The sequence below is a fragment of the Rhagoletis pomonella genome, unplaced genomic scaffold (assembly GCF_013731165.1).
Source record: "Rhagoletis pomonella isolate Grant_MI unplaced genomic scaffold, Rhpom_1.0 Rhpom_scaffold_00001, whole genome shotgun sequence".
NCBI classification, from domain to species: domain Eukaryota; kingdom Metazoa; phylum Arthropoda; class Insecta; order Diptera; family Tephritidae; genus Rhagoletis; species Rhagoletis pomonella.
The window spans coordinates 48551284-48575579 of record NW_023458555.1 but is presented as its reverse complement, the minus strand read 5'-3'; the positions used below and the strand labels follow the sequence as shown (position 1 = coordinate 48575579).

General features: G+C 35.3%; 1 protein-coding gene across 30 annotated transcripts in view; it reads right to left on the bottom strand.

Moving 5' to 3' along the window:
* The window catches only part of LOC118745526 (tropomyosin-1, isoforms 9A/A/B), a 58783-nt gene that overhangs the window by 10376 nt on the left and 24111 nt on the right, over nucleotides 1-24296 (bottom strand). For 12 of the 30 annotated variants that reach the window (XM_036479151.1, XM_036479078.1, XM_036479144.1 and 9 more), the window contains 4 exons: nucleotides 9641-9711; nucleotides 8038-8113; nucleotides 5481-5543; nucleotides 1339-1408 (listed from right to left, as the gene is read on the bottom strand). In XM_036479151.1, the coding sequence (XP_036335044.1) occupies nucleotides 1339-1408; nucleotides 5481-5543; nucleotides 8038-8113; nucleotides 9641-9711 (280 nt within the window). Of the gene's footprint in view, nucleotides 1-1338; nucleotides 1409-5480; nucleotides 5544-7016; nucleotides 7080-8037; nucleotides 8114-9640; nucleotides 9712-10889; nucleotides 10961-24296 lie in introns of all 30 variants that reach the window. The other 18 variants (XM_036479134.1, XM_036479184.1, XM_036479172.1 and 15 more) reach the window with 3 other exon arrangements.

The window sequence follows — 24296 nt, the reverse complement described above, 5'->3', positions numbered from 1 at the left end:
AATAAATAAATAAATACAAATAAATAAATAAATACAAATAAATAAATTTAAAGAAATAACACTATTTATGACAGTATTAAACTAGTCGACGATAGTTATTTTTAAAATAAGCATTCAATTACTTTTATAAAAGATTTTCTCCACTAGCAAATCTCATTAACAGATAATTGTTACAATTTCTAGTAACTACGAGCGTTTCAACGCATTTCGCGTCTTCCTTATGTTATATAATTTAGCAGCGTTATTAATGGATTTTAAAGTAAGAAAGTTGAGGTTTACGACTGCAGAGTAAAATATAAATTCAAATCTTTAATTTAGGTGAGATTAAAGTCAAAATTTTAAGTCATTACAAAATTGCATTTTTTTATAAATTTTTGCACATTAACTTTTGGATAATTTGAACTTTTTAGGAACTTTAAAACAGTCAGATTAAACATAATAAAAATTGCATGAGCTCAAAAAAGTATGTTAATGCCAGTTTCTTCTAAAAACAATCGTCTAATGTCAAATTTTCACTAGGTAAATACCAGCTGAACACTATTTTCATTACTTTATTACGGGTATTATTGAATTCCCATTTTTGTTATTGGAATTTTTGTAATTTAATGCCCATTGACAAAAGTAAAACAATTAAACCATACATTGGAAAACACAAACAATCGGGTAAATGCAAGTGTTTCGAAAATGAAGAAAACTGTACTTAATTAATGTAACTAAAAGATAAGCTTACAACATCTAAGCTAATACTAGATACATACATATCGTCACCTGAATTGCAAAAATCTCGCCGAAATGTAAAAGGTCGTAAAACTTAAAATTTCACTTTTTGATTGTTATGAAAAATTATTAGTCACGACTTCGGATTTTTATTTTTATTTTTTTTTTATGTATAACTTTGGATCACGTTAACCGATTTCTATAATTCTTTTTTTTTTTTAAAGAAAAGGAGGGGTGTAACCTCACAGGTAGTCCCATACTAATTTGGTTTAAAATCTATCATTGGGTCATGAAGAAATTAACGATAATCTGATATTTTTATATGAGATTTGAAGTCGGTTATGTTTGTTGCTTAAAAATTACTTGTTGCATTTCAGATGACGATATGCATGTACATGGAAATTAAAAAGTGTTATTTGAACAGCAAAAACTTGCTCAAATACATAAGTGTGTAGTATATATATTTACTGAAGTTTAAAATTCAAAATTTGTACATATTTTTATATACATGGTACTCATACTATTAAAACTAATTATTGTCAACTATTTTATTTTTTACTACACTGATACTTTAAGTTTAAATACGTAATAGCAAATGAAATAGGTCTTTAATGGACATACCTTCGAGCCTGTCGACTTCCTTCTGCAACTTTTGAACGGAACGTTCAGCGAATTCAGCACGGGCTTCAGCCTGGTTGTTTTTATTGATGATTTTCGCATATAGTAGAATTGCATTTTTTTTTATGAGGAAAACGGGAAATAAAAATTTATTAGTTTATGCATAGATAAAAGTTGGCATTTGTACAAAAACTATTTTTCATAAGTTAAATTATGGGAATCCAGTAAAAAATGGACAGACATAATGACGAGAATATAAAATAAATTTTATCAATACATATATGTACATACATACATATTTCAACATGTTTTGTCTTTTAATTTATTCGTTAGTTACAAGGCACAAGCTAGAATTTTTGATCGTAATATTTATTGTTATTAAATTTTGCAGTTTTTTTTACATTTTCGTCATTATATCTTCTTTGGGGATTTCAATTCTTTTCTGGGGATTGAAAAAGCTTTTCAAATACTACCAAAACCAGCGTTAATTTGTAAGAATATTTTCTCGAAAATTTTTTCTGCGTAAAACACTCGTCTTTTTGGGTATTTTCGGTTAACAGTTATTTACTAAATTATTTATGGAATAAAATTAAATGTTAATTGTGTTAAAAGATATGCAGATACGTTGTTAGTGGTGTTATTTTTTCAAAATCTATATGACTTTGATAAACAAAAAAATGGTACAACTAAAAATTTATTTAAAAATTCAATTAATTGAAATTAGTGAGTAATAATCAATAGCTATTCAATTAGTTCCCAATTATTAGTATTTTTTAGTTTAAAGTTTTGCTGTAAACTAAATAAACAAATTATGTGGCTACACTACCTACTACATACACACATATGTACATACATTTTAGAAGTACATATGTACATACGTACCGCTAAGTGGGGGCATAAGTGTAGTACCAACTTTAAAGCTTTAATTGCCTTATATGTTGTTGTCCAATTTGATTTGTTTTAGACTAAACAGAAGTCAGCATATTATTAAAAAAAAACTCTTTTGGTTAAATTGCCAACTACAGTTGCTACAAATTATTTTTTTTCACCAACAGCAGCAGCAGCTACGATGGAAATAAACTGTGGTTTGCATTGGTTTATCAGAAAACAAGAAAAAATATAAGTAGCTTCGACGAGGCAAGTCCAACTTACAGTTTCTAAATTAATTTTCATTTGAAAAATCTCCTGTTCGCTTTCTTTTTGCGCTGCACGAGCCTTAATATGCACGAATAAGAGCAGAAAAACAAGGCGTTGGAGAAACGGCGATGCACACAACACAAGAGAAAAATATATCAATGATTTATTTTTTTTTTATAAAATCGTATGCCATAAATTTTATTTTGTTTTATGGTCTGCCAAATTGAGTACACGAAGTAATAAAATATCTACCGAAGAACTGATATTTTTGATCATTGCACAAAACAAAAAAAAAAAAAACATTTTTAAATAAAGCTTAGGAAAACTATCAAAACATAAAAAACAATTTTTAAGTATTAAAGATATTAAATTCTATGTAAAAAGGTGTAACAAAATATGTATTTATGTGAATACTGCTGTCAAGAAGTAAACTAGAGGGATTGCTACAAAATATATTTATAAGCTACGGCAAAAAGTTATTCATACACATATTTTACACAACACAATCACGTTACAGCGCCTACCAGTTGGCAATGATTTCGCGCACAGTGCTGCGGAAAATTTGTTTCAATTATTATTATGATACTTTTACATTTTTTGAAAGATCTTTCACCGCTATTGGCAATCAATGCACAAAAAGTTGTTTTCAATTTTATGCAAGTGTACATTTGTTGGGCTTAAAATTTTACTAAAGATATTAAAAAAATATATATGTATCTATATATAAAAATATCAGTTTTTGTGTGGTCGTCTGGCGCAGCGTGAAAATGTGAAAGAATTCTGTTTTTTTTTTTCGAATTACCGCACTCTACTGTTTCAACTGGTGTTTGCGGCATATGCTTGCTTCCACCTAGTTTAATTGCAGGTTTTTTCTTTAATTTTATCTACTTGCCATGATATATTTTTCTGTTGTGTGGTGATCGCTGTTGCTGTTTGGGTAGATATTTAGATTTGTTTTTCTATCTTATATTTTTTTCTAATTTTGACTAATCTATGCATTACAACATGAACGGAAACAAAATAACAATAAGGTATGTATACATATGGATTGTATGTATGTAGATTAGAACAAAAACCAAAATGTAAGCTCAGGTTAAAAATATTGAAAAATTTACAGTGGACACCTTTTTGTTCCTATTACTTTTTTATGTACATTAATTAAAATTGAGAATAACAATTTGTGCAATTCGATATATGTATTTTTGTTTTGAATATATTTTTTTGCATAGATTATTTATGCGGGTGGTATTCACGCGTTTATTGCTTAAAAGGATAGGTAAGAGAACTGGGGAAGTGTGTAAGTTCGGGTAGATGCCAGTAGTATTTTTAGAACTTACGCATGAATACCGTTTTTAAGCTACAAAACATGTGGATATAAGCAAGCGTAATGAAAATTATGTATATTATATAATACAAAAAACGTTGATGACAAAAGTATGTATTTAAAACAAGCGAACTTCTAATTGAGGTCGAGACCAGCAGCGCCAACTAGTAGGCTGTCTTAAATTTTTTTATGCGGCAACACTCAGTAAAGATAATACATTTTGCGTTTATCAGCTGAAAATTTTTTATCCAGTAAATATTTTATTGAAGGCTAGCATATAATCGGATAGTCAGGCGGCTTTCAGGGCCCTGAGCGCAAAGGTGTTGCGCTCGAAACTGGTCGGGGAATGTCCGACCTCTATATCAACCGCGTCGGAGTATTTTCTAATCAGGCTCATTTCCGGGCCACAGTGACATTCCGTTAAACTACGTGGCTGATGACTTGGCAAGGAAGAGTACCCTTGAAACGTTATCACCGCATGGGGAGCAGCCGGGAACGCCTCTCCTCCTCCTGCGGTTCACTCTTGGACAGCTGGGCCTCATGTAAGCTCAGCAATCGCTGGTAAAATACTGGGACACACGCAATTGCATGCTCCTTCCGTTCTGGGGTGAGCCGGGCGCGGTCATGGGAGGTTCTTATTCTTACCTCGGCTCCCGCTGTTGCTGGGAGTTCTATTGGCTATTGTGCGATTTGGACAAACGCTGCAAGGTTAATACCTCCTGTATCTGCTGTCAAGAGGGTGACGAGGGGGAATCATCTCAACACTTTCTATTCGACTGTCTAGCGTTCGTGAGGCTAGGATGGCAACATTTTCTTTCACTTCCTGGAGGAGCTCTTTGGCATTTGCAATTCGTGGTATTGCAGAGGAAAATCTCTTAATTGCGCCACTACAACCCTTGTCTGGGACAATCTCTATAGCCTAATCTAACATAAGCAAAAGCAGTATGGCACGGGAAGCTAAGTATGTACATATGTAATTCATCGAATCTGCGAATTTGGTTCGTTTTTGTAAAGAATTTGCTATTTTTCATCAGTAGTATAAATTATCGTAATTACAAAAGTTTGGTTAGGTTAGCTGAATTTAGCGAATTAGAAACGTTCATAGTGATTTCAGGATATTATAATTAAACATGGATTTCAAATTATATTAGAAATATGGCTTTACTTGAGGATATACTTAGTAAATGGTGTATCTGTTGATTTGCAGCTATGCTCAAAGATAGAGCACAAACCTTAAGCGTAAAGTTCCACAAAATGTGTTTCAGACGTATACCAAATTTCAGGCTTTCCGAATTTCCGCTATAAGTTTTATATTTTGGGGCGGGAGCGCTGAAAGACATATCGACCGAAGCCTTCATATGGAGTTCTATTCTAAGTACCGAGGCGAAGTAGAAATCGCAGCTCATAATGTAATAAAGAATCAATAAAGGATCCAATATTCAGCAGTATATAAATAAAAATAAAGTTTATGTCCACATAAAATTTTATACATATCGCATTAAAATGTTTCCAACAGTTCTTGTATAATTAAATTTTAGTTATACCATAACCATGTATGTGTATATTTGACCCAAATACCATTAAGAAAATACTTTACAACTACCAGATTCATAAATAGAATTGTGTTTAATTGCTACTCTTATAATAGTACAGTAACTATGCTAAAAACATAAACCATTAATACCTCTTTCAACTGATGATCCAAAATTCTTATTTGACCCTCAAAAGTTTCCTCTTTTTGCGTGGCCTACAAATCGCAATTTTACGACATATTTTGATGATCGTACAGCGAAATTAAATGGCCAACAAAAAGAACAATCCCGTTGTTCAAACGACCGAACACAAAAAGGTGTAATAAAAATGTAAAAGAAAGATACCGCCAATAGGAGACATTAATTGTAGATAATAACGCGGAAAAGCATTTCGATGTGTTCGGCAGTGGCGGCAGGTGGCATGTAATATAATTTTAGTTTTATTGTTTTTTTTTTTTGCATATCCATGATAAAGTCAAACAAATAGTGATGTTGATTGGTTGCATTGGAGCATTTTAGATTTTAGATTAGTAGGTGGGCGTTTGGCGGTAATGTTTTTTTAGTGTTGCAAAATTAATAATATGTGTAAAAGAACAACACAAAATCGTATACATGCAAGCAATAGTTGGTTGGATTTCACATTTTATGTTGTTGTTATTGTTTAGTATTAGTTAATTGCGGTGGTGATAGCGGTTGTTGACATTTCATTGATTGTTGTTGATATTGGCGTTTTTCATTTGTTGTTGTGGTTGGTAATTGGCAGCAGTTTGAATTTTGATTTCGTCGTGGAATGCGGTGCAATAATCATTTTTTAAGCATGATGCAACAACAACAAGGTTAAATTCAACAACAAGCGAGCGAACAGTGAACAGCAACAAATAAAACATGAAAATAAACGAAAAAAGAGGTGAATATATATACATATACTATATTAGCGGGTTGGTTATTTGAATTTTTTAAATTATACAATAATTAAAATTAAAATAAACAAAAAGATAAATATAAATAAAAATGCATAAGCGATTTTTTTTTTAATTAAATCGGTAGATATTTTATACGTATGCACTGCAAAAATATATGCAAATAATTTATATATTTTTAACATGGTTAGTAGCTATAAAAAATGTATATATATTTATTCACATAAAAATACATATACAAAAAATAACATAAGTCACATAAGATAGGTTAGTGCATAGTTTGTAAAATAAAAAAAAAGAGAACAACGCAGAGCAGAAGAGCCAATATGGCAGCGCGATTTTTATATTTTCTCAGTGCGGTTTTTTCATAACTACGAAAAAGGCGCTTGTGACACGAGCAGAATTGCAGACCAAACACTCCAATGCGTTTGCAAGTTTGTTTGCTTTTGCATAGAGAACGTAAAATGAAATTTCGAAGCTTACAGGCAACTATTCCTGGATACAAACATTTTTAAAAGTGCTTAGGGCGGAGCTCTAAAAATCTTTTCCCCATAAGAACGCAAATGGCATTTTGCTCAGCTGTCAACATTACATTGCTGGTACATTATGAATGCCCGCGCTCGTGTAAAATTAACGCTGTTTGTGGCATAGCTAAAGAACTCATTAGCAGAAATTCTTTACTTTTTCAATCACTGGAGTAAGGGTCCATTTTTTAGTCGATTCGCAAAATTGGTTTTTTGCTTTTTTTAAGCTGCTTCTCTACTATACCTCCTTTAGACGGGTGTTCAGGGTCTTGATTTGGTTCTTGTATTCTTCCTCGCGTTGGTTGGCCTTTATGTAGTTAAAACAGCGCATTTGTTGTAGTCGATTTTTATTTGGCAAAAAACCAAGGGTTCGTTAACCATTTTTGATGAGATTTCGTAAAAAATATATGAAAAATTTTATTTCAAAAATTAAATAAGATGAGTATATAACGCTACTGTCTACCTAAAATATATGTAATGCTACTGAATGTTTCAAAAAGTTTTTGATGTAAATATATTAAATACTTGCATACTTATATCAGAAGTAAAGAATATGTAGTAATTTAATAGAAAAACAATCAATTTAAATAATTACTTAGAAGAAATGTGGTAGTGTAACTCTGAAAGTTGCGTTGAGAGTAATGCCGTATTTCCACTAGGCAATGAAATCACAAAAATTTGTGCCATTTAAATGTTCACACCTGCCTGGTTATCTGGATATGTGGTAATACTTTTTATTCAATTTACAAGAACAAAATGCACTAAAGAATAAAACACGTAAATGCCTCGTAACCATGTAAACCTCGCAAACTTACTTAATTTTGTAAGAAAAATCTAATTATTTACGAGGTTTGCCCGTTTCGAAGAATACCTTGAATAATTTTTTAACCAGAAAACCTGATGACCTAGCAAGTGTGAACACCCACAATTATTTTTTCATGTCCATGGGAAGGGGGGTATTTTTGACATTTCGATTGATGCCGATTGGAAGTCCGGCGGATGCCCGGCATAAGATGTCACTTTGTTTACATTGTATTTTTACGTTGCTTTTAATATTTTAATTGTTTATTATAACAATATATATCGCCAGTATAATCAAAATACTCATGACTTTCAGAATTATGTACATATACACATTGCTTATAATATATATTTTTAATAAAATTACAGATTTTAAAACAATTTAGATAAACTAAACTAAAATATATATGTATATTAAAATAATACTTTTCTTCAATATTCATACAAAAATTATGCATACTGACCTTCTCTTCTGAAACTTCAAGGGATTTCAAGTTGTTACCGACAACGCGGAGTTCTTCCTCAAGTTCCACAATTTTGCTATTAGATGAAAAGTTTTTGAAAGAAGTAAAACAATTAATAACAAAATCTAATTGAGTGCATATAATAACAGAAATTCGTAGAAAATTTGAAGCCAAACTCTGCAGTACAATCACTATTCAAAGTGAAATAAATTGTTATGCAAATTATGATGTTTGAATATTTTCGACAGTTAAAAAATTAACCGAGTGCAAATAAAGAAATTAAAAATTTGCTGCCATCGACTTCGCTGTTTTGTTGTTTTTTTTTGCCCGCGGCAAGCCAAAGATTGCACACACAAAGACGCTAAAAAATGGTGTCAACAAATCAAATTCCTTATGCTGGTAAAAAAGGGGCAAACAAATTTGCCAATAAATATACAAGAAATATTGGGAAAAAATGTCACAGATAAACGTGGGGAATTTATTTTTGAATTTATTTTTTTTTTTCGTTGAAAGCCAGTAGACTATAAAACAAATAAAAATTGGAGTTAAAGTCGCGCATTGTAAGTGGTTACCAAAAAAATGCAAAGCCAAGTGTCACTTGAATTATGGTTTCTTTTTGCGGACGTGAATTGTTTTTGTTTGCTTGGTGGCAGTCACTTTCAAATCCACCAACACCAAAAAAAAAAATTAAATAAATAACAACGAAAAACTGAGATTGATTGCAAAAGCAAAATGCAGAGAAAAAAATCGGAATCAAATGACTGGCAACTCTACAGGAATCAGCGAATCATCAACAAATGCCGATGTATGTGTGTGTGGGCACAGGTAAATATTGAAAGTACGTTAACGGCTGATACTCTATGGACCTTTAAACTTTAAGTTGGCGTTTCACCATTTTTCGTTCGGCCGTGTAAAAATAAGTGATTTCACTTTCAAAAATGCAAAAAATAAAAAATAAACGAAATTGAATAAATAAATGTGTTAAAAAATCACTGCAACGACAACGACGCTACGCCAAAGTGCCAAAAAAAAGATGATTTCAATAGAAGTACCAGTTAAAAGTTGATGCTTGTTAGCGGCAGGAATTACTTTTACTGCTGCTCTTATATGTACATGTACATATGCACATACCAACATATGATGAACACAAGAAAATAAAAAAAATATTGGTAAGCACAAAAAATATCTTTCAAATGTACTGCGAATATATGTAAGCAAATGCGCGACAAAACCAATTTTTCGCCAAATACGTGACTGCGTCGAAGGAACTGATTTAAAGGGAAGAAAAACGAGTCGATCTTTGTGCAGCAAAATGTCAACACTGAATGAATTATTATTGCCATTAGTTGGTATTAAAACCTTAAAAAATGGAATTAAAACAGACATTGTGAAGAAATTCGTACTAAATTGTTTACCATATGCCAGTTTTAGAGACGTAATTATGAGATACATGTGCATACTTGACCACAACTTTGAAATTGGCTTCAAAAATCTTAAAATTTCTATAACTATAAATATGTATGTATTTTTTTTTTGTATTTCTAATAATAAGTTAGTTAAAACAAATTGCATAACACACAAAACGTTTTGAAGCAGCACAAACCTTTCGCTAAGCTCAACTTTTTCCTCGGAACGTTCCAGATCCTGTTCCATAAGGACTAACTTTCTGGCAACCTTTGTTTTTCAACAAGTATTTCCAGTTCCGGTTTGTGAGCGCCACAGAGCGGCGAAACAGCATACAAAGGACACACGCAAGGCAGGACAAGCACAGGGCAACGAGCGAACGGTGGTGGTGTCAGTGTCAGAAAGGCAACACAGCAGCAGGCGAGCGTGCGAGTGTAGTGTTAATGTTGTTTTGTTTTTTTTTTTTGTTACAGCGTTTCGGAACGATTTTTAATATTCAGTTGGTTAGCATTTAGCGGTAATCATACACATAAAGAGCGGTTTCAAATGGAGGAAAAATTGACAAAAAAATTCCATTAGTTGTTTAAATATGTGATTTTGTTTTTTGGTGTATTTTAATGACACATGAATGTGAAAAAATGTGAATTTATGCAAGAAAAAAATGTAAATGTACGCCTGTGCACCTATGGCTTACTAGATAAATGTATTACTATTAATTTAAAAAAAAAAATGGATTTTGCGTGATTGTGACATTTCTATTTGTACATACAAACATACAATTTGCTTTGCTGGTATACAAATAGGCGCATGCATTGTAAAGCTTGCATAAAATTTGTTTATTATTCACATTTTTCCAATTCATCGTCTACTATTATTTCACTCTAACTAGCTAGCTAATCTTGCATATTCAGGCAAATGAATGTACATATGGACATACATACATACATACATATCACTAGCTTAGTGCTAAAAATTGCTAAATCCACTTTTTGTGAAAAATCATACATATTTTGATATGGAAGGAGAAAATGGCTATGAGAACTTTTTTCGTCAAATTTGTTACGATGGGCTTAGCAACTTTTGCGCTAAGCTAGCGATATGTATGTATATTTTTTGTAAACATTGTAAAATAAAAAACAAAACTTGAAACAGTAACAAAGAAAAAATAAAAATTGCAAAGTTTTTAGGTTAGGTTGCTTGCTTGCAGTTTCGTAAGTTAGTCGGGTCAGCCGGGCACAAAATAAAAAATTTTCATCGCTTAAAGCTAAACAGATTTTTTTAGTTTTTTTTTTTAATTTGCTGCAATTTGCAGCTGCGTAATTTTAATTATTTATGATAGGAAGAAAACAAAAGCAACAACAACAATTATGTTAGTGCTCCCATTTTATTTTTGTGTATATTGATGACAGTGGAGCAAAACTGCATTCATTCATGTAGAAAAAACGTACTTCTCTCCTTGCTCGGCGCGTTCCTCGGCACGTTCCAAATCAGCTTCAACCATGGCCAATTTACGGGCAACCTTTTGGATGTTTCACGCATTTGTAGTTCGTATTGTGTGTTGTTCGTTGTACAATAGTACATAGAGTTTTACATTTACATAAGTTTGTATTGTAAAAATTGTAGTTGAACAATTCGAGGAAAATCGAGATACAAAAAATATACATAAATCAGTACATAAGTAGGATATATTTTGTTTATTTTATAAGCGGATTTTTTGTTTGTTTTTGTTGCGTAGGAAATGCAGCGCAAACAGCAAAGCACAGATGAACAAACAGGCAAGTACAGGCAGGCTTTAACAAACTCAAGTCCGGTTCAAGTCGAAAGTGGTTGTTTCTTAAATAAAACTCTCGATAGTCTTTGAGTTGTTAGTTATGCTAGATTTTTGTGGTTAGCAAACGATGATATTTTATAAATATAAAACGTTTATAATAAAACCTGTGCTACGATTTTTGTGTCCTAATTTGTCATATTCATTACATGTTCATAAATGCTATTGCGGAGCAAGATTGCATTATTCCTTCGCGGTGTAAAGATATCTTATGGTTTTTGTACGTTTATCCTAATTATTCTGTTTAAAGTTGCAAAACGATAGCTACTCCCTTCAGAGATTTAATAAATCATTTGCCAAAAATGAAGCACTTTTGCGAGACTTTCTTAACCCTAATTTTCTTAAAACTGATCTAATATTGATACTTTTCTTCAGTGCTTACAAAAGTGAATCGTTTTCTCGTTCAATAAGTGAGTGTATAGTTTTTAGTCGCACAACTGTTTGTCTGTAGAACTTTTCACAGTCGCTTTTTGAACGAAATTCGACATCCACAATACCACGGAAAAGCGATAAGTAATGGAATAATAATAATACTACCAGTCGACACTCGCAATAGAGGTGCTGGGCCCTTCTATATTCTCGATGAACTGCGCGTCAAGAGTGACAAAACATTTGATGCTAACCGTTTTAGTAACTGAAATTTCTTTTTTATAGTTCCACTGCGGCTGAGTGGTTAGAGGTGCATACTACCACTCCACAAGTGCAGGGGTTTTCATTGAATATAATAACCTAAAATTATCGTTTCGTGTACCAGACTATTTACGGAAACGAGGCGCAGCGGACGAACTAGCAAGGTGCTAAACGCTTACTAACAAGTAGGAATGTCTCAATGACGTAAAGTTTTCGATCTGAAATGCGATCAGACTGTACAATCTTCAAAACTCTGGCCTAAGGCAAACTTCCCGCAACAGGCAAATGAAAGATGCGATTCACAGCTAGCTACTGTTTTATTTAGATAGATATGTCGATATTGAAATGAGGTATGCACTGCGACATAGTGGTCTATTGTACACTCTCCTCTTCACAATGCTTCCTGAAAGCCTAAATTCCTCAAGAACAGCAGCAGTGCCTTCGGGGGTAGGGAGTGAATGGAATGTGCTCAAGCTTTGGCCACATCGAGCCTAGTCTTCTCTCACGTCCTCTGCAAATCCAGCACACTCGATAAGAATATGTAGTGGTGTCTCCTCTGTCGATTCGCAGAACCTACATATGTAGGTCATTGGACTATATTCCTAGCATAAACAGATGCCCACTTTGTCTGCAGTGTCCTGTAAAGATACCTGTGAGTATTCTAAATTTCCCCTTTGGGAGGTTAATCAGGTTTGGAATCCCAGTAGACTATTTTTCCTGGCGCAGTCCTTTTGAGCCACGCCAATTTAGGTCCCTTAGTGCGTTCCTCTCCTTACTGAGCTCTTCCCTAGGAGTTTCGGGTCCAACTGTAGTGATAGCTGCCGCCTTTTTCGCGAGACAGTCCGCCGTCTCATTACGCTCTATTCCCTATGGTACCCATGCCAATTCTATGTTGTTTTGCATATCAAGGGAATTAAGTTTCTCGTTGCACTCAAGGACCAGCGATAATCTGATTTCATATGAAAATAGAGCCTTGAGCGCTGCCTGGCTATCGCTTAAGATTATGATTCTCTCGTTTCGGTGTATGGATGGAGGATGTATCATTAGCTCCGCATACATAAAAATTGCGTAAACCTCCGCCTGAAGAATGCTCGGATATTTCCCCATAGAAACAGAGATCATAGCCCTGGGACCGAAGATTCCCGCCTATCACTGTTTTATTTGGGAGACGCATCACAGCAGAATTCAAATAAGGGGAATTTTCCGCAGTGTCGTGGTGGCAAAGGGATTCAAGCGTCGAAAAATAACTCTGCCATTGGCATGCACCCCTCGAGCAGAGGCGAGGCAACGTTGTTTCCAACACGGCCTGATTCACCACATTCATTCGTGATCGAAATATAAATAAAACAGTTTCCATCTTATTTGATTGGATTCGAAACGAGTAATCGATCGCCATTGCCGTGGTTCGAGTAGAGAACTTTTGTGAGTGCCTGAAAGAGCTGAGTTTGACAAAAACCGTGCCTACGACAGGTGGTTCTGCGTGACCCGAACCACAACAACTGTCCCTTTCGCAACATTTTTAAAAACTTGTTGGGGAATGTTTATACAGTCACAACCACAACAAACATCAAAGATCTCCCATCATTTATTAAATAATCGCATCGGATTAAATTTTAAGTTCAAGTAGCCGACTTGCATTTTGGTATGTTGTTGTTGTTGTTGTTGTAGCGGCTACTAAGCCCCGTTCGGGGCGGTTCATCCATCAACGTTGTCGTCAATTTCAGCTAGGGGGAGGCCCAGGCAGTGTGCGACTTCCACAGGGGCTGTCCATAGGGACAGGGGCGTTAGCTGAGTGGGGTTCTCAGGGCATGTGAAGAGGTGCCGGGAGTCATGTGGCGACTCTCCACATGCCCGGCATTGGTTGGGCACATCCTCGTTGATTCTACTCAAGTAGCTGCAATAGCCAGAGCGAAGTTGGGCTATTGTAGTGCGGGTCTCCCGAGGCAGACAAAGTTCTGTCCCGTCCACGTCCGGTGGTTGTGTGCCTAGAACGGTATTCACAGTGCGGGAGTCTGCATAACTTGAGACTGATTACCTGTGAATGCCGTTCAGGGCCTGTCGGTAGGTTGACAGGTCCAGAGGTTGTTTGATAAACCTCTGGACTTCGTCCGCCAGTTCGTAAAGATGCCTCTTGTAGTGCCGTGGCGAGCGTTCTTCCGCGAGCAGCTGTCCGCTGGGATGGCCACGTCTGTGGCTCCCAGCAAGGAGCTGCTTGCAGAGCATTATGTTATGCTCCTTTACTGGGAGCATCTGGGCCTCGTCATGTAGGTGATGTTGGGGCGTCATCAGGAGGCATCCTGTCGCTGTTCGTAATGCCGTGTTTTGGCAGGTCTGTAGCTTCATCCACTGCGTCCTGCTAGTCATCGGCGACCATACGGGCGCTGCATAGCTTAGAACCGGTCGGCCAATTGCCTTGTATGTTGCCAACAACGTTTCTTTATTTTTGCCCCAAGTGCTGCCGGCCAGCGACTTGAGGACATTGTTGCGGCTCTGTACTTTGTTGACAATTGCGGTTGTATGCACCGAGAAGGAGAGCAGACTGTCGAAGGTAACTCTGAGGACTTTCGGGTTATTCACCGTCGGTATTGTTACGCCATCGACGTGAATACCCAGTTGCAGTCTGACCTCCTTCGTCCAGGTGGTGAAAAGTGTTGCCGAGGATTTCGCAGGGGATAGGGCAAGGCTTCTTGCAGTGAAGAAGCGAGAAAGTTCGGCGAGGTAACCGTTTACTTTCGAGCACAAGTCATCAATTCCATTCCCAAACGCCATGATCGAACAATCGTCAGCATAGGAGACTATATTAACACCCTCTTGTGGCTGAGGAAGCTTTGAGATGTAATAATTAAACAGATAATTAAACAGAGGGGACAGGACACCTCCCTGTGGTACCCCCTGTTTAATTTTACGTGGCTTTCTAGGTTTGTCTCTGAAAATTACTGGCGAGTGTCGACCACTCAGGTAATTCGCCGACCACCGTTTGAGTCCCTGTCCCTGTTTATGGCGTTAAGTGCTGTTGTTGTGCAATGCACTTTACGGAACCCATGTTGATGCTTCGCTGGGGTCAGGTGGATCGTAAAGTACGGGAGCAGCAGGGCCTCGAGTGTCTTCGCTACCGGGGAAAGGAGAGTTATCGGGCGATAAGACTCTCTCTTGTTGGCTGGTTTCCCCGGTTTGAGCAGTGGGACCACTCTCCCCATTTTCCAGATGTCTGGAATGACGAGAGTGGCCATAGACAGGTTGAGGACCTCCGTTAGGTACGCTACTCCCGCAGGACCCAAATTTTTCAGCATCAACATGCATATTCCGTCGGGTCCAATGGCTTTGGAGGCTTTCGCCTTCCCGATGGCTACCCTTGCCTCACCGCTGGTGAAAACAAGAGGCGCACTGGGTTTTGGCATTTTGTGAGCCTTCTGGTCACACGACGTTTGGCTTTATCCACCGGAGGATGCAGAATGAACTGCCGGCTAAAATAGCTCGCGCATCTCTCCGGGTCCGAAGAAGCGTGGTCACCAAAGTCTATCGACCTCACGGTTGACCAAAGCTTGCTCATACCAGAGGCGAAGTTGCAGGTCTTCAAATGCTCTTCCCATTTCTTCCGCTTATGCACGTTCACAAGTTGCCGAATCTCCGAATTGAGATCCCTAATACGGGGATTTCCGGGATCGGCCTGACGAAGGTTGTCGCGCATCATCAGCATTTTGGTATCACAACGAGCGCTGTAGTTTCATATGTGAATTTAAGCTTCTATAACCTGACTTACAATTACGAGATTCACATGAGTTTTAAATAGCAGTTGAGTACTGGGACTTGTTTTCGTAACTGGTCGCCACTGAGAACTAGTCGGTAGAGCTGAGCACTACTACCCAATAGTTGACGCCAAAATAAATAAAAAGATTGATTGCCAATAGCATGTATGGATACTCCAGGAGCTCGGCCAAATTTTGTCAAAATATTTTAAGCGCCTAACGTTTTTATTGTAATATGTTTTGGTAAAAATTTTCTACAAAATAAACGGTAGCCTCAGGTAAATAGTCGATAGACAAAATGAAGATATCCTTAAACGTCTCTGAAAATTAAAGGAATTGCGCATAAAGAATGGAGGTTCCTCGTCCAGAAAGCGTCCACCTTACAAACGCACTAGAGTTAAACTAATAAAAAGGATGATCAGTGGTCCTTAATTTCCCAAGCATTTGTATTCAAAAAAACAAAAAATATGAAACACGAAGTCGGTGTTGCTTTATCTTTTGGTCGTATTACCGACTGTAGGTGCATTCGCGTACCTGATAGTTATTGAATAATTATTATTATATTGTTATGAAAAACTATCAGCTTTTTGCGATCGCATACGCAAAAAAATTGCAAAGTAGGGGAAATTGAGAGAGCAAAGTTACATTTCATTTTGAGGGGATGCTGCTAGTTTCTGCTGGAAAATTTTTGCCAGCAACAAGACACATAAAAAATCTGATCAAAAACAGCTGGTTGGAATTCACGCAAAACACAAAATTGAATTAGATGGTTTGGAAGTTAAAAATGATGAAATGTGACTAAGCAAGTAAAATTGTCAATAAACTGGGTCAGGATAACAGTTTGGGATGAGTTTTCGTACGTTTTCAATTTTACACTTTTGAATGTAAACAAAATTCTATCAGCTGTTCCTCTAATTTCTCTTAAGAGAGTTTACTGTTGGATATTTTTTACTGAAGATTTTAAACGAACGTGCCCTGTATATCGCTACCTTAATATAGAAAGGCCCTATCTGACATCGTCGCTGATATACAAAAAGCCGTAACTAACTAAAAATCGAAAATTTACGTTTTAATTGATTATGATGCATTTGATCGCATTATGTGGCCCTAAATCGTTTTATGCAATAAAAGATTTTAGTTAGTTACGGCTTTGTGCATTTCAGCGACGATGTGAGATAGGGCCTTTCTATATTAAGGCAACGATATGTTCCTAAAATTATTTCTTCAGTGGTAGCTGATGTGTTGTATCTGCACCTATCTGAGTTGATTTGATAGGTGTAGCCCCTTCCTCGTTTTCGCAGCTCGTTTTAGTACCGAACATTTCGAGCTGTTCAGGCACTGGTCTGCTAAAATAACCCCAGTTCGTTCCCATGACAGTCGGGCCTACGTAACCGGAACGACCCAGATCTATGTGCAAAAATTCTTTGGGGAATTTTTATGAAGTTACAAAATCAACGATAACCGCAGTTTTTCAGATGCGCGTCTCAGTTGAAATGTCGCTAGGTGGGTAACGATGGGTCTTGTGTTAAAAACTCATCTGAAGACTTTCCGACATTTTGCGCTTGCAAAGAATATACAGAAAACGTGCTTGAGTTCATGGAACATCATAGGAATTTATTGAGTTTGAGCCCTTTTTTAACAAACGTTAAAAAAGAAAACAAGCTATGCTGGATAGCATAAAGGCTCAGTTATGCATACTTGGCGTTGCATGAGAGTTGTCACATAAGGAATCTGTTAAATGAGCTCTGTTGGTTTTGATTTTTACGTAAAAACGACATTCTATTCAATGCAGAGCAAAGTATGCACAACTGGGCTATAAGCCCCTGCCAGGCTGTAGCTTTACCCAGCAGAGAGCGAGAGAAATGTTAGGGAAGCAACTGAGCCTAATGTTGCATAGCGACCTGGAATCAGATTTCTTGCGACACCTTAGGTTAGGTTAGAGTGTCTGCCATCGCGCAGAGGGAAAGCCTGTAGTGATACCACTGGCGGCAGCCATTTGCTTATTTCCCTCCCTTAATAATTTAACCACCGGGTGCGTTTTAGATAGCACAAAAATCGACAACGTTCACCGAGTACAGGCTAAACATTATAAAAAGTACTTGTTGAAGAATTGGTAACGCATTGGGGTGGGACGGTAGCAGAGATAATGTTCGATGCTCTCCAACTCTAACTCGTCTCTGCAACTGCGACAAAAATCGTTGGTGGGGTATCGTTGCCTTTTTCGTGAGTGCCCATCAGGCAGTGTCCGGTAATTAGAGCTATGGATCGCTTTACATTACTTGTTGGCCAAATTTGCATGGTAGCACAGCAGTTGGTTTCCACAGCCCTTCTGGTATTTATCTCCTCGATGAGTTCGATATTTAGTCTGTGTTTTCCTTGCAAGCTCGTCGGTTATGCAGTTGCCAGGAATGTCCCTGTGTCCAGCGACAACAATAATACAGACAAGGCACATTTTGGTACCAGCAGGTTGAGAGTCCTCCTGCAGTCTATAGCTACTTTGGGCGTTGTTCTCTTATCTTTGATAGCAGCCTGGCTGTCAGAATAAATAGCAATGGGCCGTTCTTGAGGGGCAAAGGTTACGAACCTCCATTACGACGTTTAGCTATGCTTGACCAACGCTACTATAGTCCGGTAAGCGAAAACTGAGGTTTGACGCGAGTTCACCAGAATAAATCCCGCTACCCACTCTTTCGTTAGGCTTGTAATCTGTATATATAGCCGTCGACCCTGGGTTTAAGTCTGTAGCACCTTCCCATTCGTTTCTCTCTGGGGAACTTATGGAGAATTTGTTGTCTAAACAGAGTGAGTGATATAATCTAGAATTCGTAGATTATCCGGTATAGTTTCAGGACTTTTGCGTGTCCGAATCTGAGATCTCACCACGGCTGTATGGTATTTAACCTGGCCGCACTGCAGCCTTGCTTTAGTAAACTTATTCAGCTCAATAACATAAATTCAAACAAAAAAAAACAAACCTTATTTATTGTAACTCCCGTTATCGAGTCGAATGGAATTAGAATATGAGCTAAATTCTATTATAAAGGAAAATATGTCATAATTGAATAAAAACTTAACCAACTTTTAAAATCTATTTTATGTTGTATCAAAAACATATTCATACTTCATATTGCACTTTCTAAATAAACAAATCAGTAAAAGCAAAAATGCTGCATTTTATTCATAGTTTACCACCAAATATGGTTAAGGTAATGAAATTAAATATGAGAGCAAATGAATACTCGGCTGACTCAAATAAAGATGGCAATCCACTGAATCACTATCGAGTTTGGAAGTCGCCAGTATGTTGGCCGGCAAGCAGCGAGTAACTGTTTACATATTTGTGCCTGCTTATGTAAGCATGTGCGAAATACCAAAGAAACACATATTTTCCATTCGACAACGTGACTCATCAATGCAAGGGTGAACGATGAAATCACCAACAGTTTGAAGAAATTGAATACGCGTAAAAAATACAATTATGAAGTATTGGGGGCATCTATTTTCAATGGAATTTTTTTGTAAGCCAATGAAAAGGGGGAAATGTTGCATGTATTATATTCTATTATGTTGAATGATTAGGCTAATCTTATTTCGAGCCCGTTAAAAAATTTCCTTCATACTGCATTTTACATGGGCAAAGAAAAAATTGGCGACTTCTGTACAAAAGCAAGCAGCAGTCCGAAAGACGCGTCTGCATGTGCGTTTGTATCTACATACATATACAGTGGTGGAAGAAATAATAGAAACTTTTTACTTTGACCAGTTTTGGCTATATTACTTGGTTTATTCGATGTTTAATGTTTTTGTATAAAAGTCTAGCGCAATATATAACACACACTATATAAATCCATATTTCAAAGTTTGTACAAAAATTATAAAAATTCAACAAATTTTAACAAAATCCCCCAAAAATTTCAACCTTTTTAATCAGATTTTTTTGAAAAAATTTGGGTGTGCAGTTTCATAGCCCATTAAATTTTAGGAGGTAAAAGTGCAAACCGCAACACGCTAGAAAATCGCATTGACTTTTAATATTTTTTTTTTTTTTGGTTGACGCTGCTAGGCATTTCCTTCCATATAAAAAGAAATGTTGAGCATGGTCGAGAGCACAACACCGCCAGCCAAATAAATTACTAAAAATCAACGCGATTTGCTAGCGATTTGCGGTTTGCAGTTTTACCTACTAAAATTTAATGGGCTATAAAACTGCATACCCAGAATTTTTCAAAAAAAAAAATCTGATTGAAAAGTTTGAAACTTTTGGGGGACTTTGATAAAATTTGTTGAATTTTTATAATTTTTGTACAAACTTTGAAATGTGGATTTTTATGGTGTATGTTATATATTGCGCTAGACTTTTATACAAAAATATTAAACGTCGAGTAATATAGGCAAAACTGGTCAAAGTAAAAAGTTTCTATTATTTCTTCTACCACTGTATATGTACAGTATGTTTGATATTTCCAGGCCCACTTTATCATATTCCTGAAATACTGTAGAACTTTCATTGAAATATCGATTCATCGCCCATTTCGTTTTGCTGACGTAATTGCTGCTTAACACACTCTCTAAGATAGTGCTTATCATGTGCCAGGGCGCAAAACCGCATTATTGCTGTATTGACAATTTTTAAATAAAACGTTTTGCACTTCTTTTGACTCGCATTCGTAGAAAAAGGATTTCATATTGCTAACCTAATAAAACGTAATCTTATCGCAAACAACTGATCAATTAGAAGGTATCATATCAGTTTTGCTGCCTCTTCAAGTCCTATATTTTTCCTAAGTTTTGCTGGCAATTCATTGAGTTTGAAAAAATATAGATAAACAAACAGATGTAAATCTAAAAGATTTTGGTTAGAATGGAATGAAATTGAATTATAAGTACGTTATTTTAAGCTTACTGAATTTTCGGTAGTGTAATATATTTGACATTTGCTCTGTAACTTAAAATTTATATTTTTAGCGATAGACCCTTGGCCCAAAAACTATCTCCAAAAAACATTGGACATGTGAGGAAATCTACGAAACCCGACTTTTTCGGTGATCGGTTGTGTAGCCATGAAAACAGCTTATAGCCCTTTAGTTCGAATGCACGACTATCCGATCAGATGATATGCATTAAGGCGAAAGTTGATAGAAATATTCCAAGAAACTTTAAAAATTTAAACACATTTTTTTTTTTATTTTGTTCCAAAACTTTTTTCTGAAGTTAAAATGAGATATAATTTTTGTAAAAAAACATTACAATTAGGGATGAATCGATACAAGTAAATCCAAGTACATACTCGATACTTTTTACTGCGATAGAAGTAGGTATCGAAAAAAAGTTCTTGTATTTAAGCGCAGAACTGATTATGCTTCAGCATTTTCTTTGAAAAGCAATCCATTAGAGGAATGGGAAGATATGCGCGCTACAGTTCCGCAGCTTGCACTTTGCTGTACTAAAATTGAGCGGGCTTATAAAACTGCATACTAAACTGGAATTTTTGTGGGACCACTAAAAACGGGAAACACTGATGGTCATATGTACATACTACACTATTGTCCAACATTATATTTTTTTTTTGATTTTGTTTTGACCGGTGAATTCCGATAGAATTTTCGACACTGAATTCGATTACGGCCTCAGAATTTCTCTAACACATCAGGTTTTTGAGATACCTTATCTAAAGGGGCAAAAACCACGGTTTGCACATATTTGAGGTTATGTATAATAGCAAGCAAGTTTTTCACAGAATAATAGTCAAAGTATCTTTAAAAACAAATCTATCCCTTCCGGATACCAATGAGTTTGTCCAAATAACTTCTTGTTTTTTTTTTTTTTTTTTTTTTTAAAGAGATCCTTTAATTCTACGGGAGATAGTGTATAATAGTGTTATTGCTTCAAGTTGTCTAATAGGTGGCAAATACGGTGCGTCTGACTCGTGAGTCGGTTGGGATGTGTTTGTGAAAATAAATATGTGTTAGTTACACCGACATGGCTCCTGGCATGACTCTGAATGATTCAACTGTGTGTAGTCGAAGGGGAGTCAAAACGTATACAAATGACTCGCGAGTCAGACGCACTGTGTATGTCGCCTATAAGAAGCTGTCTGAAAAGATTAAAAATTGTGCTCCAAACTGAATTTTATTGTATGGAAAATCAAAGGTTTGTGGATTTATCGAAATATTTTATATAATGCTTTGATTTACAACTCCTTGGTTGCTTGAGCAATGCCCTGTATTCCGAAACCGTGTAAACGCCCTATAACTACAATCAATGTTAAACGTTTTTCGATATTTACTTACGTAACTCTCTCAAGAAATCATTTCCTGACCGCAGATAGTTTTATAAATTTCGGTGATTGAACTCGTAATTTAAACTATATATTATTGGTTTTTTATATTGCCAAGTGCAAAAGGAGTTGGTGTGATTAACTAGCTATACGGCGATTGGCGAAGTTTATTGGTCTCTGCCCAAACCGAAAACGGGTTATAGTACTAAATAAGAACGATTCAATTTTTAAACTTTCCGATTTTTTCAAACAGAAGTTTTCGAACGCTTAGACAGTTGTGCTATTATATAAACTCATTAGGAACGTTTAGATAAATATGTATCTGTCAGTAAAAAAAATTCCCTCTTTAATAGTTTTTTGCCCTTAAGTAGATAAATATGTATCTAGAATCCTACAAGAAATTACGAAGGACTTACTAATTCAAAATGGTATTCCTAAATACATACGTACAAAAACCATAATATCAACAACGTAGAAGAAATGCTCCCATTGCTCCCTTTTTTTTGTAAAAAAACGACGTAAATTAGTTTCAATTATTTTGCTTTAAATCAACTAAAATTTTTATTTATAATCATATGAATCTCAACAGAATTAAACAGTTTAATACGCTGATAATTAATTACACAGTTCGCAAAGAGTTATAACAGAAATAAAAGAAATATTCAACTGTCGTAAAATTCATATTGCATTTTGTTTTAAATAGAACTCATGGTCATTTTTAAATAAAATTAAAAGAGCGTACATATGTATGGTTTTCTCTGATATGTAATTGTCAATTTTTAAAAATTACTTTGGCAAATGAACAAAGTGAAAAAGAAACTTTTTATAAAATTAAGTGCATGTGCTTTAGAATACATATATTTTTTGCATACGAATTTAAATAAATTTCACCTTTTCAACCAATAATCATAAAAACTCAAGAAAAACTAAACAAAAATTAAAATTTTTTTAAACAAATTCAATAATTGGGAAATTAATTATTAACGTGTGTGTACGAATATGAAAAATTAAAAAAGTTGCAATTTATTTATTTATTTTTGGTTTTGTATAGAAAAGGCAAGTTAAGGCACTACATATTTGAAATCGTAGTCTTATTCATATATTTTATGTATAAGTAGCTTTAAAAAAGGTTTATAAACTGAAAAATTTATGAAAATTTATTTATGTCAATTTATAAAGCTCTTTAAAACTACTTTATTTTTTATGAATAAGGCCATACGACTTTAAGTTTATGCTTTTTTCTATACTTTTAAAATATTTTAGATATACATATAAATGTATGTATGTATATGTATTTTAAATCTCATTTCCAGCGTTATTTTATACATATGCATGAATCTCATTCTGCTGTGTGAATGTATTTCAAAAGATATATGCTTCTTTTTCATTTTTATTTATCATTGCATGGAATTTGAGTGTAATGCAAAAAAGAAGGCAACTTTAACTGATTTTTTTCTCCTTAGCTATTTTTGATAAGGCACATTTTACCTTTTTTATTTTCTTTTTTGCTATACTTATTTTATGTTAATGTACATAGTTATGTATTTATACACTTTGTAAAATCCATAAAAATACAACTTAGTAGCAGCACAAGTTTCATTTTTGTTTAATATTTTTTTTTTTGCTTTTAAATACGATAGGTAGTTAATTAACGTACATATGTATATAAAAATTATTTATGTATACAATTATTGTTATTGTTATCTTTAGTTTCAATTCCAATACATCCGTATCAATTACAGTATTTCCGTTTCCGTTCGCGCGGTGCAAGTCAGCAAAGTAATACGTCGTACCTCTAGTCCGCACACAACAAAGCAACCACCAAGGTGCTGAGTGTCCAAAGCAAAAGGACCTTTTTAGTGTCTAACGTTGTTGGTTCACATTGGACACACGTTTGCTTTGGCCATCGCTTAATTATCTGCACGTCATCGTCAAGTTCTTTTCTCTCTTTTCTATTATCTTCTTTTTAGTCAATTGTTTACTTTTCTATTTTTTTTCCAATCAACTCATGCATATCTGTATTGCAAAAATGAGGCGTTTTTGTTGTTTGTCAATATAAGTATGTAGATTTTTTTGTTGTTGCTGAGTTTGTTCACTTGTAGACAACAGCAAAATCAGGTTACTTGTGTGGGCGTTGGCGCCGCTGCGTTAATTTCACTATCAGCACTGCTGGCGCCGGCTCCACCAGCAGCATCATCAGTTGAGTTTACGTTTAGATTTGCGTTTGCGTTCACGTTCACGTCTTTGTCAACGTCAACGTCTACTACTACATTTAAATTTACATTATCACTAGTGTTAGTAACATTATTAATTGCATTTGCAGAAGTGATGTTGATATCATCAATGTTGGTAGTGATAGTGGGGATGGTGTTTC